The 15,899-nt window shown below is 26.3% G+C and overlaps 1 protein-coding gene across 1 annotated transcript; it reads right to left on the bottom strand.

Annotated features, from left to right (window-relative positions):
- Positions 1-4,341: 4,341 nt before the first annotated feature.
- LOC108781600 (uncharacterized) lies at positions 4,342-15,043 on the bottom strand. The gene is made up of 8 exons (XM_018549613.1): positions 14,908-15,043; positions 9,807-9,974; positions 9,303-9,376; positions 9,080-9,214; positions 5,992-6,055; positions 4,745-4,915; positions 4,570-4,643; positions 4,342-4,482 (listed from the first exon to the last, which is right to left on the bottom strand). Exons 1-8 carry the CDS (start codon positions 14,972-14,974, stop codon positions 4,342-4,344), a joined length of 894 nt encoding a protein of 297 aa, XP_018405115.1. The 5' UTR covers positions 14,975-15,043.
- Between the last annotated feature and the right edge of the window lie 856 nt (positions 15,044-15,899).

Genomic DNA, 15,899 nt, shown 5'->3' with positions numbered 1-15,899 from the left:
GCAACTCTCCACCTTCATCATTATTATCGCTTTGCCCGCCATTTAGATTTGGTTTGCCAGCATCAATCCAATATTGTTTTGTTATATAAAAAGGTCCACATACCGGTCCGTCACAGCCTATAGAGATATTACATTCTGAAGCAGCTTCACATATGCAGCGTATGCATTGTTGCGATATTCTTTGAGCTGTAACGATCAATAACAGAGATATAATAATTATTATATTAATCCTTCATCATTCACGTGAAGTATCCAGAACATTTCATATCGCCTCACAACATTTTTTATTAACTAAAATTGTTTTATCATTTAAATGTTTTGTCTGTCTTCCATAAATTACGCAGTTTGGAAAGATTACACATACATATAAATTCACGCGAAATTATATATATAAGTAACTAACAATAAGATCCAAGCTAGACTATTATAGACTTCGTATTCGTATTAGTTTATAATGTAGTTATAGTAACCAGTAACACAGATCAAATTTTTGAGTATATTGTTAATATTAAAATTACATAAACATATAAAAATATCCCAGACAATATAATATAAAGTCTAAAAATCGGGTCACAAGATGTTTTTGAAATTTAGACGTATTTTAAAATATTTTTTAGATTAAAACTGCAAAAATGTTTTTAAAATGTTTTGTATTTTGATTTTTGTGTTATCCGAAATAACTGCACATATTGTATTTTAACTGTTTAAATATTTCCAAGAGTAAAACACGATATTTTAAAATGAAATATGTTAATATTCCAAATAAAAAACAATTCTCGAAATACAATATTCATTTAATGATACTAAGGAAATTCCGCTTTTATAACACGTGATTGATTTAATTGTTATTTTATCGTGTTCCTTTTTTTTTTAAATATGATGCGACTATGCGTGTAATATATACATACATATATACAAATGCGGCTATACGTATTAAAAAATAGAAAATGAAATTTATTTTGAATAAATATGTAATGTTTAATATTTTTTTATATGAAAATAGCAACTCTCCACCTTCATCATTATTATCGCTTTGCCCGCCATTTAGATTTGGTTTGCCAGCATCAATCCAATATTGTTTTGTTATATAAAAAGGTCCACATACCGGTCCGTCACAGCCTATAGAGATATTACATTCTGAAGCAGCTTCACATATGCAGCGTATGCATTGTTGCGATATTCTTTGAGCTGTAACGATCAATAACAGAGATATAATAATTATTATATTAATCCTTCATCATTCACGTGAAGTATCCAGAACATTTCATATCGCCTCACAACATTTTTTATTAACTAAAATTGTTTTATCATTTAAATGTTTTGTCTGTCTTCCATAAATTACGCAGTTTGGAAAGATTACACATACATATAAATTCACGCGAAATTATATATATAAGTAACTAACAATAAGATCCAAGCTAGACTATTATAGACTTCGTATTCGTATTAGTTTATAATGTAGTTATAGTAACCAGTAACACAGATCAAATTTTTGAGTATATTGTTAATATTAAAATTACATAAACATATAAAAATATCCCAGACAATATAATATAAAGTCTAAAAATCGGGTCACAAGATGTTTTTGAAATTTAGACGTATTTTAAAATATTTTTTAGATTAAAACTGCAAAAATGTTTTTAAAATGTTTTGTATTTTGATTTTTGTGTTATCCGAAATAACTGCACATATTGTATTTTAACTGTTTAAATATTTCCAAGAGTAAAACACGATATTTTAAAATGAAATATGTTAATATTCCAAATAAAAAACAATTCTCGAAATACAATATTCATTTAATGATACTAAGGAAATTCCGCTTTAGCAGAATTTGAATAATTTTAGATAATTTTTATTATATTCAAATAAAAAATAAAAATAATATATAAATAAATATTATCCCAATGAATCAAATAAAAAAAAATTTTGCCATAGCACCCAATATATAGTTCTCTCCATAAACGAGTGGTTTAGTTTCACAATAAGTTAGTTTGAGTTGTATTTTTAACTATGACGTTACAAAACTTACCATGTCCGTGCACATACGATTATTACATGTATAAATGTATACATATATGCTGTGAGATGGAACACATATGTATTCATGTGCATGCACGCGCGATGTATAATTTATATTCATATGTATAAACAATATCATAAAAATAAATAAAAATTATAAATTGTCATATATTAAATCACCCTTACATGTGTATTTTATACACCATTTGCACAAAAAACATAAATTTCCTACTTTTACATCTTCTTTGAGGACAAATAATATTTGTTGAAATATTTTCCACAAACGTAAGAAGCATCATAAATATTTGTAATAATTATGTTTATTTTTCATATTTTGTCAAAATACACTACGCACAATAATATTAGGGAATCACTTTGAAATCTGCCAATTTTGTGAATATATATTTTAAGAATTAAATTATATCTCCGCTTCTAGAGTAAACTATATACCGATAGTACTATATCACAAATTAAATTGATTAACAGTTTAATAATTAATTGATGCTCTTTTTGGCATTTTATATCGATGTTAAATTATATTAAAATCTGAAAATAATAAATCTGAAAATAATTCTTCTTATTGTGAAAAATATTACTTCGGTCGGGAGTCGAACCCGCTTGCTTTACGCGCAAGTGTCCTCTAATTAGACTACCGAGGCCTTAGCCTCCTCGCAATAACTGGTACATGTAATATTCCTCGCAATAACTGGTATATGTTCGTACATTGCTAATTTTTAGATTTTAATATTGTATAACTACGTTACCTACACATACATACACACATGCGCGCACGCGCGCACACACACACACACACACACACACACACACACACATTTGAAATACAAAGACTATTTTATTATGAGCAAACTTTATCAAATTATTGTGCGAAGGTAAATCTTTTATAAATCCTTTATTTACAACGGCAGGAAACTAATATGCCAAACTTGATTCAAATAACCGATTATAAGCATTCTTTGAGCCAAAAGTGTTATAAACAAATTTTCGTAATAACATTTATATAATGCCTTCCTGCATCTTCTTATATCTTTTAATTATTATAGTTTTTGTAATAAATAACTTTTTCTTACTTTGTGTTTTTAGACTAGATGTAGACTTATATATCGCATGATATATTTATAATTACATAATTTTCATATATTTGAAAAAAAAATTCCCCTGTTATATACAACTTTTCTACATTTTTTATTAAAAAATCCAAATAGCTTACCAAAAGTATATACGGAAAGCAGCACAATTTTATTGCAGCAATCCACGAGATTCTCGCAAACATCTTGGAGATGTTGATATGCTGCTGATCCGTGAAAAATAACGTTATTGTTGTGTGAGATAATCCGCACTTCCTGATCGATGATGATTGCATTTTTACAGCGATAGTATAGCCGCGTGAGGAGAAGCAATATACATAGATACGATATGATTCAGGATGCGTGGGAAAAGGAAAAATTATTTGAAATGGCTGCCTTGTTTTTGTTTCTTTATTAGATATTGTTTTTAATTTCAAAAGCTCATATTAAAGTTACATTTTCGAAGCTTAAAAATATATACGTTTCATTAATAGAATGTTATTTTATATTTTTCTCTCTAATGTAGTAGTTCTGTACAAATTTTGATAGAAAGGTTTTAAAATTAAAGTTAAAAATATAATTTTGTTTTTTGCTCTTTCTTACACTGAGAAAAAATGCTGTTGATTTAATTAAAATCTATATCACGGGCTGTCACACTGACATAAGTAATTAATTCATGTATATTTTTATTGATACCGAAGACGTTGATTATTAAAACAATAATCAAAGCCTTTGTCAATAAAAATATACATGAATTAATTACTTATGTTAGTGACAGCCCGTGATATAGATTTTAATTGAATCAATAGCATTTTTTCATAGTGTAAAATTACAAATATTAAACTTTTGCAGCTTTTAATATAAAAATTATATGAGATATATAAAACTATTTAAAGCTCTGTGTATACATTTTTCGTATAAAGATATATATATTAAATATAAAATATATGTATATATGTATATAACATCTTCTTTCCTTATGTGATCTCTACAATCCATGACGGTACTCAGTACCATTTTTTCGATCATTGCAACAATGACACTAGAAACAATTTAGTACAAACACTAAATCTTGTTTGTATTTACATAAAAAAATAAGTTTTGTTCTTATTTAAACCTTTTTTACATATCTACTTTTTACATTATGTGTATCATAATATAATATAATATGATACACATATATGTATATTACGATATGACTTATTATTATTAAAATGCAACATAAAAAATATATCTATTATTTGCGTTCGAAGGTTTGCAAACACAATTTGTATTTATTCTCGTAATCACTGCTTAGCGAGTTATTGCAGCCGGCTGAGCCAAGTCGATGAAGACGTACGTAATCATCACAGTCGATTACTCCATCTCCATTACAGTCCTTTAATTGACGTTAACATATTAGAGTTACGCAAAGACTCATGTAACATGTGTAATATGTACGTCAAAATTTTAATATCGATTTTACCTTACTGTGTTTCGCCATATAGGCTTGTACCGTATAACCGGCACAGTACAAATCATTAACGCAATTGCGAAACGCTAAAGAAAAAATATATATCATTATATCTATGTTATGTAAAAGTTATACTCATGATTAGTTAGGAATAAATATTTAAAGTATTTTGTATAAAATAACAAACCGTCGTCATCATTGCTCGAGTTACCCATTGGAGGTGGTTTGCCAACATCCTCCCAGTAGTACTTTGTTATCGAAAATGGTCCACACACCATGTTGTTACAACCAATATTGATATTACATCCTGTACTAACTTCGCATAAACAGCCTAAGCAGAGTAACGACATGAGTTGAGCTGTAATATAACAAAAAATTCGGAAATTATTAATATGTATATTAAGATTAGTGTAACTGCAGTATAAGTTCTCTAATAAAAACTTTTCCAAAAATTCTTCTTTTTTTTTAATGTATAATTTTTTAGAATATTTTTATCTCAGACTTTTTCAAAATCTCCATAAGATATAGTACTATAACTTTTTAAAAATTTTTTCGGATTTTTTATATAAATTCAAACGTTTTTTAAATGTATAACAAATCTTATAAGACCGTGAGAATTTAAACCAATGAAAATCGATGAGAACATGCCGTGATTTTTTAAAAGTATGTATTGAGAAAGTCTACATTTTCTTTAGAATTTATTCGTAAATGTGAAAATATTTTAAAATTTCTAAGATTTTTTATTCTGTGATGTTCGAAAATACTTATAAAATCTGAAAACTTTTAAGATAATTTTCTTAGAAATTTTCATAAATTTAAAATATGGAAAATTCTTAAAATTAAAAAGTATTATAATATTTTTTACCAAGGTATTACCAGAAATATAGTTATATAGAATTACATAAAATCATGAATATTTTTAGAAAATATTATTAAATATAAGCTACGATAATACGCACTTAATTCTGGAAACAGCAATACTAGAATATGATAAAAAATGTTGCTTATTTATGCGTAAGTTTAATAACAATATTATTATATTACTGAAATATGGTTTATATTTATACATATTATATGAAAAGATTCAAACAGAAATTATGCAAAGCAATTATGCTATATTTGTAATAGGATAACTATGATATATTTTGAACATGGTAAGTATATTATGACATTATGTAATGAATACTGTAAGTTTGAAATTGTACCATATTATCTATAGTTCAATTTTTAAAGTTTTGAAAAGTTTTTTAAATTGTTAATTTCTTCTATTTTTATGTAATTATTGTTCTAGATGTATAACATGTAAATTTTTATCAAATTTGTAGTCATTAAATATAGTACCATTTTTTAATTATAATTTTTATACACAGTCGAAGAAAAAGACGTGTTGTAATTGTTATTTTTTATAAAAAAAATGAAACATTAATATCTCACCGTTGATATAAACGCAAAATAACACGAGTATTGCCATGGCAATCCATGAGATTCTCGGGAACATCTTGAAAATATCCTGCTGCTACTGCTGCTGATCCGCAAAGAGCAACGTTTTTTAACGAACTATGACTAAGTTTACACGGCTCGATATACGCCGAAGTTATATATCGATGTTATAAAACTATCCAATAATAATTGTTTCTTTGAAGAATGGAATGACTGTGATTTGTCAGTTTCATAACATCGATGTTATAAAACTTCGACGTAAGTTAAGTCGTGTAAACATGATAGTCAATGTTAGTCAACTGATAGTAGATAATCCGCTCTTTCGAGTTGTTTCTGCGATGATTGTTTTTTTATTACATTTCTTATTTTTATATATACATATACAGCGATAATAACGGAATAATAAAAAAGCAGTAAAGATATGAAATCACAGGAAATTATAACAAAAAAAAATCGATTAGATTTCCATTTTATTCCATTTTTAAACATTAAAAGAAAGAAAAGATCAAAAATTTGTAAAATTTTTTAAATAGATTCAATCCAGTGTGCCTAGATAAAAAATTTCTAATTGAGCTACAAATTATATTCATTCAAAATTTTAAATATGTATTCATATATTTAGAATTGCAGATTAAAAAAAAAATTTATTTATGAATGTTTATTATAGCCATTCAATACTTGCAATTATATATCTGATGTAAAGCTTAGAATAATTACTTATTAAGAAATTATTAAACATATATTAACATATATTTAACAATATTTTCTTAATAATATCTTTTTTACAAATAAGTTTTAAATAATCTAGAATTATTTTTAATATGTAATACTTACTATCCTTTATACCTTTATCAATTCCTATTAAATATTAAATGTGTTGAAAAAAAGTTGATTTTTTCTCAAAACTTCAAACAGCTTTCTGATATGTAAAGTTTTAAGAAAAACAAAAAGATATGTTTTATCCAACAACTATTTTAATACAATAACTTATAAAATTATCTAAGAAGTATTTTATAAAAATATTATTATATTTATTAATTTCGTAAAATACAATCATGTCATCGCTAAAATCCAATATAAATAATTATGATATATTTGAGCTTACATATACTTGATAGTTATATAAAGACTACATTTTAAACGATATATTATATCATCAAGTCATTGCAGACCTAGAATATCAGAAAAATAGATTCTAAGAATTCTATTATACATTAAATTCAATTTCTTCATTTCATAGACATTCAATAGTTTAATAGATATTTGCTCTCTTTTTGATAGATAGTAATATTTGCCAAACGTGCATTTCTCTTTACTTTATATAGCTTATATGTATTATTTAATACATGATTAAATTGATTAAACTTTAATATGTTAAAGTAAATTGACATAATGTAATTGTCATCCTTGTGCTAACATGAAATATTTACATATTAAGATAATTTTGTCTTTTTTTAACGTATGTATATATATATATATATATATATATATGTTTCTTCGTTTGATAAATGCACATTAATTGTATATTATTATACAACAATCGAGTAGCATTTAAATAACAAATTATTATTTACAAATACTAGTGTAAGCCTAACAAATAAATCTATTAAGCTCTTACGTATAAAAGTCTATATAAAATGAAGAAACTGTGAATTTGCTTATAGAATTAAGTTAAATTAAAGATAAAGAAAGAAATGAAGACTTTAGAACAATGATTCTTTCTATTCGTGACATATTTGTTACTTTGTTGAAGAAATAAGAGAATAAATAGTTTGAAAAAACTCAAATTTTGTAAAGTTTTAGGAAAATTTTATAATGAAAAGACGGAATCAATAAAAATCCTAAGTATTAAATTTTAAAAAATTTAGTTGTCAAAGGGCAAATGAGAGTACGGCGTAGTTGTTGTTACGCAAATCCAATAAAAATTGATCGATTTCCTCAATATCAATTTATTCAAAATTTCGAACGTTTCGGTTCATTTCGAACCTTCCTCAGCTAATACAATTATTAATTGAATCATCAATTCAACATAATAGTTAATCCTTGTCAGGTATGTCACATCACATTGCTTGATGAGATGTTCCAATTCTAAAAATATAATTTAAGTCATTTATCATTACAAAATTGAAGACAATCTAAAGTAAAACATACCTCACAAGATACAAAAACAAAATCCAATTCAAGTCGTTCATTTTTGGTATTAATTGTGATTTTATTGGATTTGCGTAATAACAACTACGCCGTACTCTCATGTGCCCTTTGACAACTGAATTTTTGGAATTTCAAGAGTCCAGAAGTAAACTTTATTGTTAAATTTTTAAAGCTTTTATTGTAAATTTTTTTTTACGCTGCTTTTATAGCGTAAATAAGACATATTGTTATGTATAATATATATTATTATGTGTTAACCATACACAATCATGCAGCATAAACATTTAGGTAAATTAAAAGTAATACACGTTACATAATGTGATAGATTAAAGCCTGATTGCACCAACGTGATTTCGATTTTAAACGAAACTTAAACTGTTTCTGTCTCTGTCTCCCTTTCGGCTTTAAAACGAGATAGATAGAGTTTTAAGTGTCGCTTAAAATCAAAAAGTGTTGGTGCAAAATTGGTGCTGGGCCTAAAGCGTTTAAGAGACATAGACACATTTTTTTTTATTAAAATAAGTATCAGTATAATACTTGCATGTGTATATCTTGAATACAAGGTTTTTCTTTTTTTTATGTTTATTTGTTATTTTTAAGTTTTATCTATTCACTGAAGATGATTATATTTATGGTCGAAATGTATTTTATTATCCACTTATGAAATTTGAATTATATTAACACGACTAACTAACTTGACTCATCAGTGTTCTTTTTATTTTCTTCGAATTTTATAATATATAAAATGTATAAATTAAATAGTATAAAAAAGAACGTAAACGGAGATATCTTATTTGCTAATAAGGATATGAACTAAGTGCATAAAATTTTTAATAAAGATATAAGATGGATAAATATTGCGGATGTATTTATATTATAATAATTAATTAATGAACGATTATTATGATAACATCATATACGTATATTATTGATTTTGGAAGGTTCGTAAACACAATTTGAATCTATTCTCAAATTTGCTATTAAGCGTACCAGTGCAGCCATTTGCGCCAAGTCGATGAATACGCAAATAATCTTCACAGTCGATCACTCCATTTCCAGTACAGTCCTATTTTATTAACATAGATTAGATATATGAATGTTATGGCAAAAATGTATATAAACCGAAATCTTCATATAAAAATCAAATTACTTACGTGACCGAATTTGGTCATATAGTTCTGTACTGCAGCAGCAGCACAGTAAGGATCGTTAACGCATCTGGCATAAGCTGAAATAAAAAAGAAATCATTGTTATATATTATATATATAGTATGTTATTATTACAGAATTATTGTACTCAATATTAATTAGTACTCAATATTATAATTGGTATACGACTTTAAATTGGTAAATCGCATTTGCGTACAATTTTTAGTTCGCCCCGTGGAACTCCGCAAAATTTCGTAAAAAATTTTGAGATCTGATATATCTTCATTTATATTTGTGTAACTTCATAAAATCTCCGTGAGACCGTTTTTTAAAGTAGCGATCTGAAAAGTAGAGGTTTCAAGCTATAAAATGTTTTTTTTTAACATCTCGATATGACGATTTTTGACTAAGTTATTCTATCTTGAAATTTGCCTATTTTTACAGAATGAAACAGAGGTGTTGCGTTAATTTTGTTGACCAGTGTATTTATATAAGAGAATATAACCCACCACTGTCACTAAGTGGTTCGCTGTTTAGAGTTGGTTTACCAGCATCAGACCAGTAACCCCATGTTATGGCAAAGGGTCCACATACAGCTTCACTACATCCGATAGTGGTATTACATCCTGAACTAACTTCGCATATGCAGCCTAAACAGACCTGCGATACAATTTGAGCTGTAACGAAAAATAGAAATTAAACATTAGTAATCATATTATAAAAAGTTACCTTTATAACATTTTAATTATTTTATTATAAACAAAGTAATTTATTAAAAAGTCGCGCGCGCGATAAGTTCATATACAGCCATTTTAGTATATAAATTATTTTAGAATGTATTATGAAATATAAATAACTGTTTATTTTATAATATATATATAATTATACATCTTAATAATCTAAACAATAATAATAACAATAATAACGATAAAAATGATCATGAAAAAATTAATTTTTTCTATCTTGCAGATTTTTTAAATAATTTTTATGTTACGCGAATCTATGTATAAGAAGAGTGAACGTGCATTAACATTTAAAACATTATTTAGAACAGTATCAAATCTTATTATTGGGCCGTGACAATTTAAACCAATGAAAACCAATGAGAACATGTAAAGGTCAAGCTGGATCTCGGGTACTTCTATATAAATTGCGTGTAAATTTTGTTGATTTGTAGATTTTTAATTGCGCGTCAAATTTTTCAGACTTAAAACGCAACACTATACTAAACTATAACGTAGTAAAATCACGAGTTAAATTGACTAATTTAATACTAACAATTTTTGATGCTCTTTGCGCATCTTTAAATCAATCTTAATAATATTGAATCAATCTTAATAATGTTGAATGACATATTAAAATCTGTAAATAATTAATTCTTTATTGCGAAAAATATTATCTCGGCCGGCAGTCGAACCCGGATCTCTGGCAATGGAATATTAATTTTAATATATATTTTCAGTTTTGATTTAAATTATTCAATTTATTTCTTAATAGGCATCGATGTTTTATTTAGAATTACGATGCAGATAAATTTCTTGAGTCGGCTTGCGAAACAATTTTCTTACTTTTTACTTCTGACTTGATGGACAATAATTTGATTGATTTACCATATTATTTCGGTTTAATGTTACAATTTATATTAATGTATATATTATATTAATGAGATTGAAAAGGACTTATGTAAAAGTCGAAACGTTTCTCTGTTTTTAAATTTATGGAATAATTTGATATATTGTCATCTTTTATATTGTTGCTTGTTTTTTATACGTAGTATTCACACATAATTGTATAGAAGCATCCAGTCCATCTATAGCTTGACCGTTACAGCCTGTTCTTATCGATTTTTCATTGATTATTTAGAACACTTATGACATTACAAATAAAAATATAAAGTTGTTTGATACATCGATCCATACAATATATAATGGAATTGGCATTTTCGGTATCTGATATCACTTATGTATATTCTATGCATATATCTCGCATTGTACACGCTTATGTATCATACGCATGGGCGCGGTTGTTTTGCAGCGTCATGGTTAAAAATATAACTTAAATCGCGCGAGGCTCATAAATTTAAACTACAACTCGTTCAAAGATGACCATGGCAACTATAGTGTAACCTTTTCTTTCATTTGTGATTCGAGTTTCTTTTTATTCGTTTCTTTATTGTCTTTTCTTTGTTATAACTACAAAATAACGGATTATTTAAAGTCAGCAAATTATTTAAACTAAACCGTCCAATGATTTTCAACCTTTTTTAATTTTAATGATTATCATATTTTAATGATTATCATATTTACTAGTTTCTTTTAATTATTTTCAGGGGATTATTTTCAAAAAGATCGGGGTTTCATAATATTTATTTCGTTTGTATATAACATAGAAAACATGATTTTCACAGGCTAAACCGCAGGTTGAACGTGATTGGTTTAGAACGTAAAGTGTCTCTCCATCAGTATTATTGAATGAATTTGATATTGTATTCGCAAAAATCTGTTCACTTGCAGATAATATTCCATACTTTAATATACGCCATAATACGGGTTATATTATTACAATTGTATCTGTATTTAACATTTACAACATGTATATATGATCAAATATATTTCATACATTCTGTACACTTGATTTGAAATATACGTATAAATATGACAGAATACGTGTTGTATAATGAACTTCATATAATAAACTTCAGCATAGTAATGCATGTCAAGGATATAATGTCTATTATCCTTGATAAGGGGAATTATATTATACTATATGGATGGTTAATGACGATGAATTCATGCAGAACTTGGTCCAGCTAACGATTTGCGTTTTCTGAGCCAGATTACAGATGGATCATCTTGTAACTCCGACTGATTGGGAGCGGCCTGAAGCGGCTTGTTTAATGAAGTCAGGGCCTTTTTATATCTTTTAATCTATCGCTACTCGACGAATATTATAATCAATACCGCTAGGTTTTTCATTGTTATAATCGATAGTTTTAATAAAACTGTATAATTTAATTCAAGGTCAACAGCTTATGAGTGTATAGCGTGGATATTGCGTGTGAAACGATTATTTCTTCTTTTCACTTATTGTTAGTTTACTTAGGACTAAAAATGATCATAGCAAGAATCGAACCTAGTTTCGAATACCCCAACAGAGCAATCTTTTATGATAAACTATATGTAAAGAATTATAAATTGGAGAGTGTTTAAGAAAACTTAAAAGAGGAAAAGAAAAATAATCATTCTCTGTGCACACAATCGTATTTATTCTTATACACAAAGTCTGCAATTAAATTTTATTTAGTTGATAAATAAAAGTATTCTGCTCATTGATATATAATTATCATAATTAGTATTTTTTTAGATTTCTTTTAAAATACATGTATTAGTAATTTTTTAAATATATGTATATGTCAATTCCATTTTTAATTATTTACATTTAGTATACATTTTTCATTGTTCTATAATTTTAATTATTATTATTATTGATATTTCATATTGTCTAAATTTGTTACGGTAATAATTGAAACCCAAATAAAATTGATTATCGCGATGCTATTGCAATAATGTAAGAAAACAATAAAATAATATATGAATATGAAGAAAGGAAATGCAGATACAAATGACATTTACAAGTAATCAAACATGTTTTCTATATTTGGATTTTGTTATCTTAATCATCAAGAATGATGAGGTTAAAACATTAAAAATACTAACTATAACGTCCAAATCGATTGCAAATTTACATTACTTCTATATAGTACATATATCAAATGACATGAAGCTATATAGGAGACTGTAATGGATTTATAATGGTACGATATGTGTAATTATAGTACGTAATTCAATTTTACACAGTAATTGTTAAAAAATATACACAATCCCAGTGAGAAATGACAATAGAATTATCGACGTCGAATAGATATTAATTCGATATCGATTTCATTATTATTTCTTACTATGGGATACGATTAAAGATTGAAAAAAAAGGGAAAAAGAGTATATTAAATATAATTTTTAATTCTTTACATGTATATAACACACACACACACAGATACATATTAGAAATTGTATATATTATCTTATTCATTAGATATTATTCCTTTCATATAAGATTTTAAATTATAAATGTTATTTCTAATATTATTATAATAATGTAAAAGGAAAAGATCAATCTTTCCTGTAGAGATAGGAAACTCTCTTGAGATTGATTGACGTATCGCGCATATAACAGTGCAATACGTCAGGGATGCGGTCATGGATATAGAAATGTTTTTAAAAAATTCCGCGAGATGCTGACTGCTATTAATAATACATGGCGGCTGATAAGAATTACTGGAACTATGAGCGGTAGCCGGATCTATCTTTGTTTTTCAAATTAATTAAAAAAGTTTATTGTCTTTATAACGAAACATAAGTTTAATAAAATATCGCTTAAATATTTATAACACTTTATGTAAAAATAAATATAAAAATTTTAAAAAAATATAGAAAATGAGCAGTCAATTTGTAAAATAAATTTTAATATTTGAAATTAAGCCATTATTTTTTTTATTATTAAGTGTTTCAAAACGTGTATTTCCAAATTCGTAATTATAAAAACTTTTTAAAATACACAAAATTATTGGATGCTTATATTTTAACTTTACGTTTAATTTTACTTTTGCTTTTATTAGACGTAATTTTGGCATTTGACAATGACCTAATAGAGGTCGAAACGTTAATGGACTTTTTTGGCTCGCAGCCCTTTTCTTCTTCATTAACTTAAATTTTAATTTAATTTTAATAAATTTTGTAAAAAAAAATCAGGAATGAAATAATATTGTATATTCATATATGTATATATACTCAAAGGCCGGTATAATCTGTTCTTATTTTAAGGTCGTCTTATAGTAAAATCATAATAATTAAGATATTTAATATCAACTAGATTGACTTATAACGTTTTAAAATCACTTAAAATTGTTTCAGATATAAAAATTAATTATTTTTCGATAAAAAATATTCTATTTTATTATATATGTATAAAATCAATAACAATAAACAAACAGGCTAATGAGAGTCAAAAACTGCGGTAGTTAGTGCGAGTTTAAAATTCTTTATTACAATATAATTATAAATTTAATCAAAATTCAAACGTTTCGGCTACTCTTTGAGCCATTTTCAATGATATAAATAATACCCCTTCAAATTCCATGTAGGATGGTCAAAATTTATGGATAAAAATTTATGTATAAAATATTCTATCTCGATTTTTAATAAATCATAAATCAACATTTTTTTTTATTTTCAATTTCTCAAATTTTCAAGCAAATATTATTTTATAACGCGTGTACACTTTCTTACAAAATTTCTAAATATTTACTTACTACATAGTACAAATGATATTCTGTGGACTAATCACCCACAAATCAGAAAAACTATCTGATTCGAGAAACGAATATAGGCCTCGGACAAAAGAGGTCTATAGACGTCCTATGCTCCACATAAGGAGATAAAAGGTGTCGTTACTACATAGTACAAATAATAAATTACAATTGTCATTTAAAGGAAAGTAGCGTGCTATAAATCGATTTTCTAGAATAAAATAAAGAAAAACATGATGACTCACCATGTGAGGTATAAACGCAAAATAGCGCGATTATTGTCACAGCAACCCACGAGACTCTAGCGAACATCTCGGAGATGTTTTACTGCTGATCCGTGAGAAGTAACGTCTATTAGTGTACTGTACGTGCTGATCGAGGTGATCTTCGCTTTCGAACGCTTCCCGATCATCGCTTTCTTATATATGGCGATAGCAACGCGTGATGAAGGCAAGGACAAGCGGTGAGGATACGATGACACAGGAAGAGCGGGGAAAGGAAGAACTGTTCGTGGCTGAAGGACGAGAATTTTATCGGTGTATGCGTCAGAAGAAAAAGAGAAATTAAATTCCGAACACAGTCACACAGGATTTGGAAATGTAACCGAAAATTAGCAATAGGATAATGTGTTTTTTATATTTATGTTACAAATTATTTCAATTCGTGTTAAGTAAATTTTTTTTTTTAAATGATAGCACGTTTATATGAAAACTTGAAAAAATCATTTAAAATATATGAGTTATATAAACAGTAAAAAGAAAAGAATATTTTAAGCATCTTATATCGTTCTTATAAATTATAGAAAATATTTCACAGATGTCTTACATTAATTTTTATATCAAATAGCTGAGAGAGAAAAAAATAAATTTTTATCTATTTATTTTATTATTTATTACAAAATTTTCAGAATTATTAAAAGTAACGAATATGATATTTACATATAAATCTTATTTATATGTAAATATATCATTTATAACACTTATAAATCGGGTAATAAGATGTTCCTGTTTTCATACATTTTATTACACAATTTCCATATTCACACAAAAACAGGAGAATCAATTTCTTTGAATAAATTGTACCACACCATGTCACTTAGATAGTAAGATTATATGCTTTCATACTATGACATTGTTACATCTATAAGAATCGCTGAAGAACCTGTGAGTTTCGAAATATTTAATATTATTTTTCATATCTATTTTATATTTTTTGGTATTTTATATATTTTATTTTT

Source organism: Cyphomyrmex costatus, unplaced genomic scaffold (genome assembly GCF_001594065.2).
Source record: "Cyphomyrmex costatus isolate MS0001 unplaced genomic scaffold, Ccosl1.0 scaffold843, whole genome shotgun sequence".
Classification (NCBI taxonomy): Eukaryota; Metazoa; Arthropoda; class Insecta; order Hymenoptera; family Formicidae; genus Cyphomyrmex; species Cyphomyrmex costatus.
This window is presented reverse-complemented; position numbering and strand designations above follow the sequence as displayed.

Bases quoted from the DNA above. Each gene is read 5' to 3' on its own strand.
- LOC108781600 (XM_018549613.1), bottom strand. From the start codon at position 14,974: ATGTTCGCTAGAGTCTCGTGGGTTGCTGTGACAATAATCGCGCTATTT. The intron at 6,056-9,079 runs CAATAATATACG...GATATTTTCAAG, and splicing joins GTTTACGAACCTTCCAAAAT to ATGTTCCCGAGAATCTCATG. The intron at 4,644-4,744 runs GTTTGTTATTTT...TTTTTTCTTTAG, and splicing joins CTCGAGCAATGATGACGACG to CGTTTCGCAATTGCGTTAAT.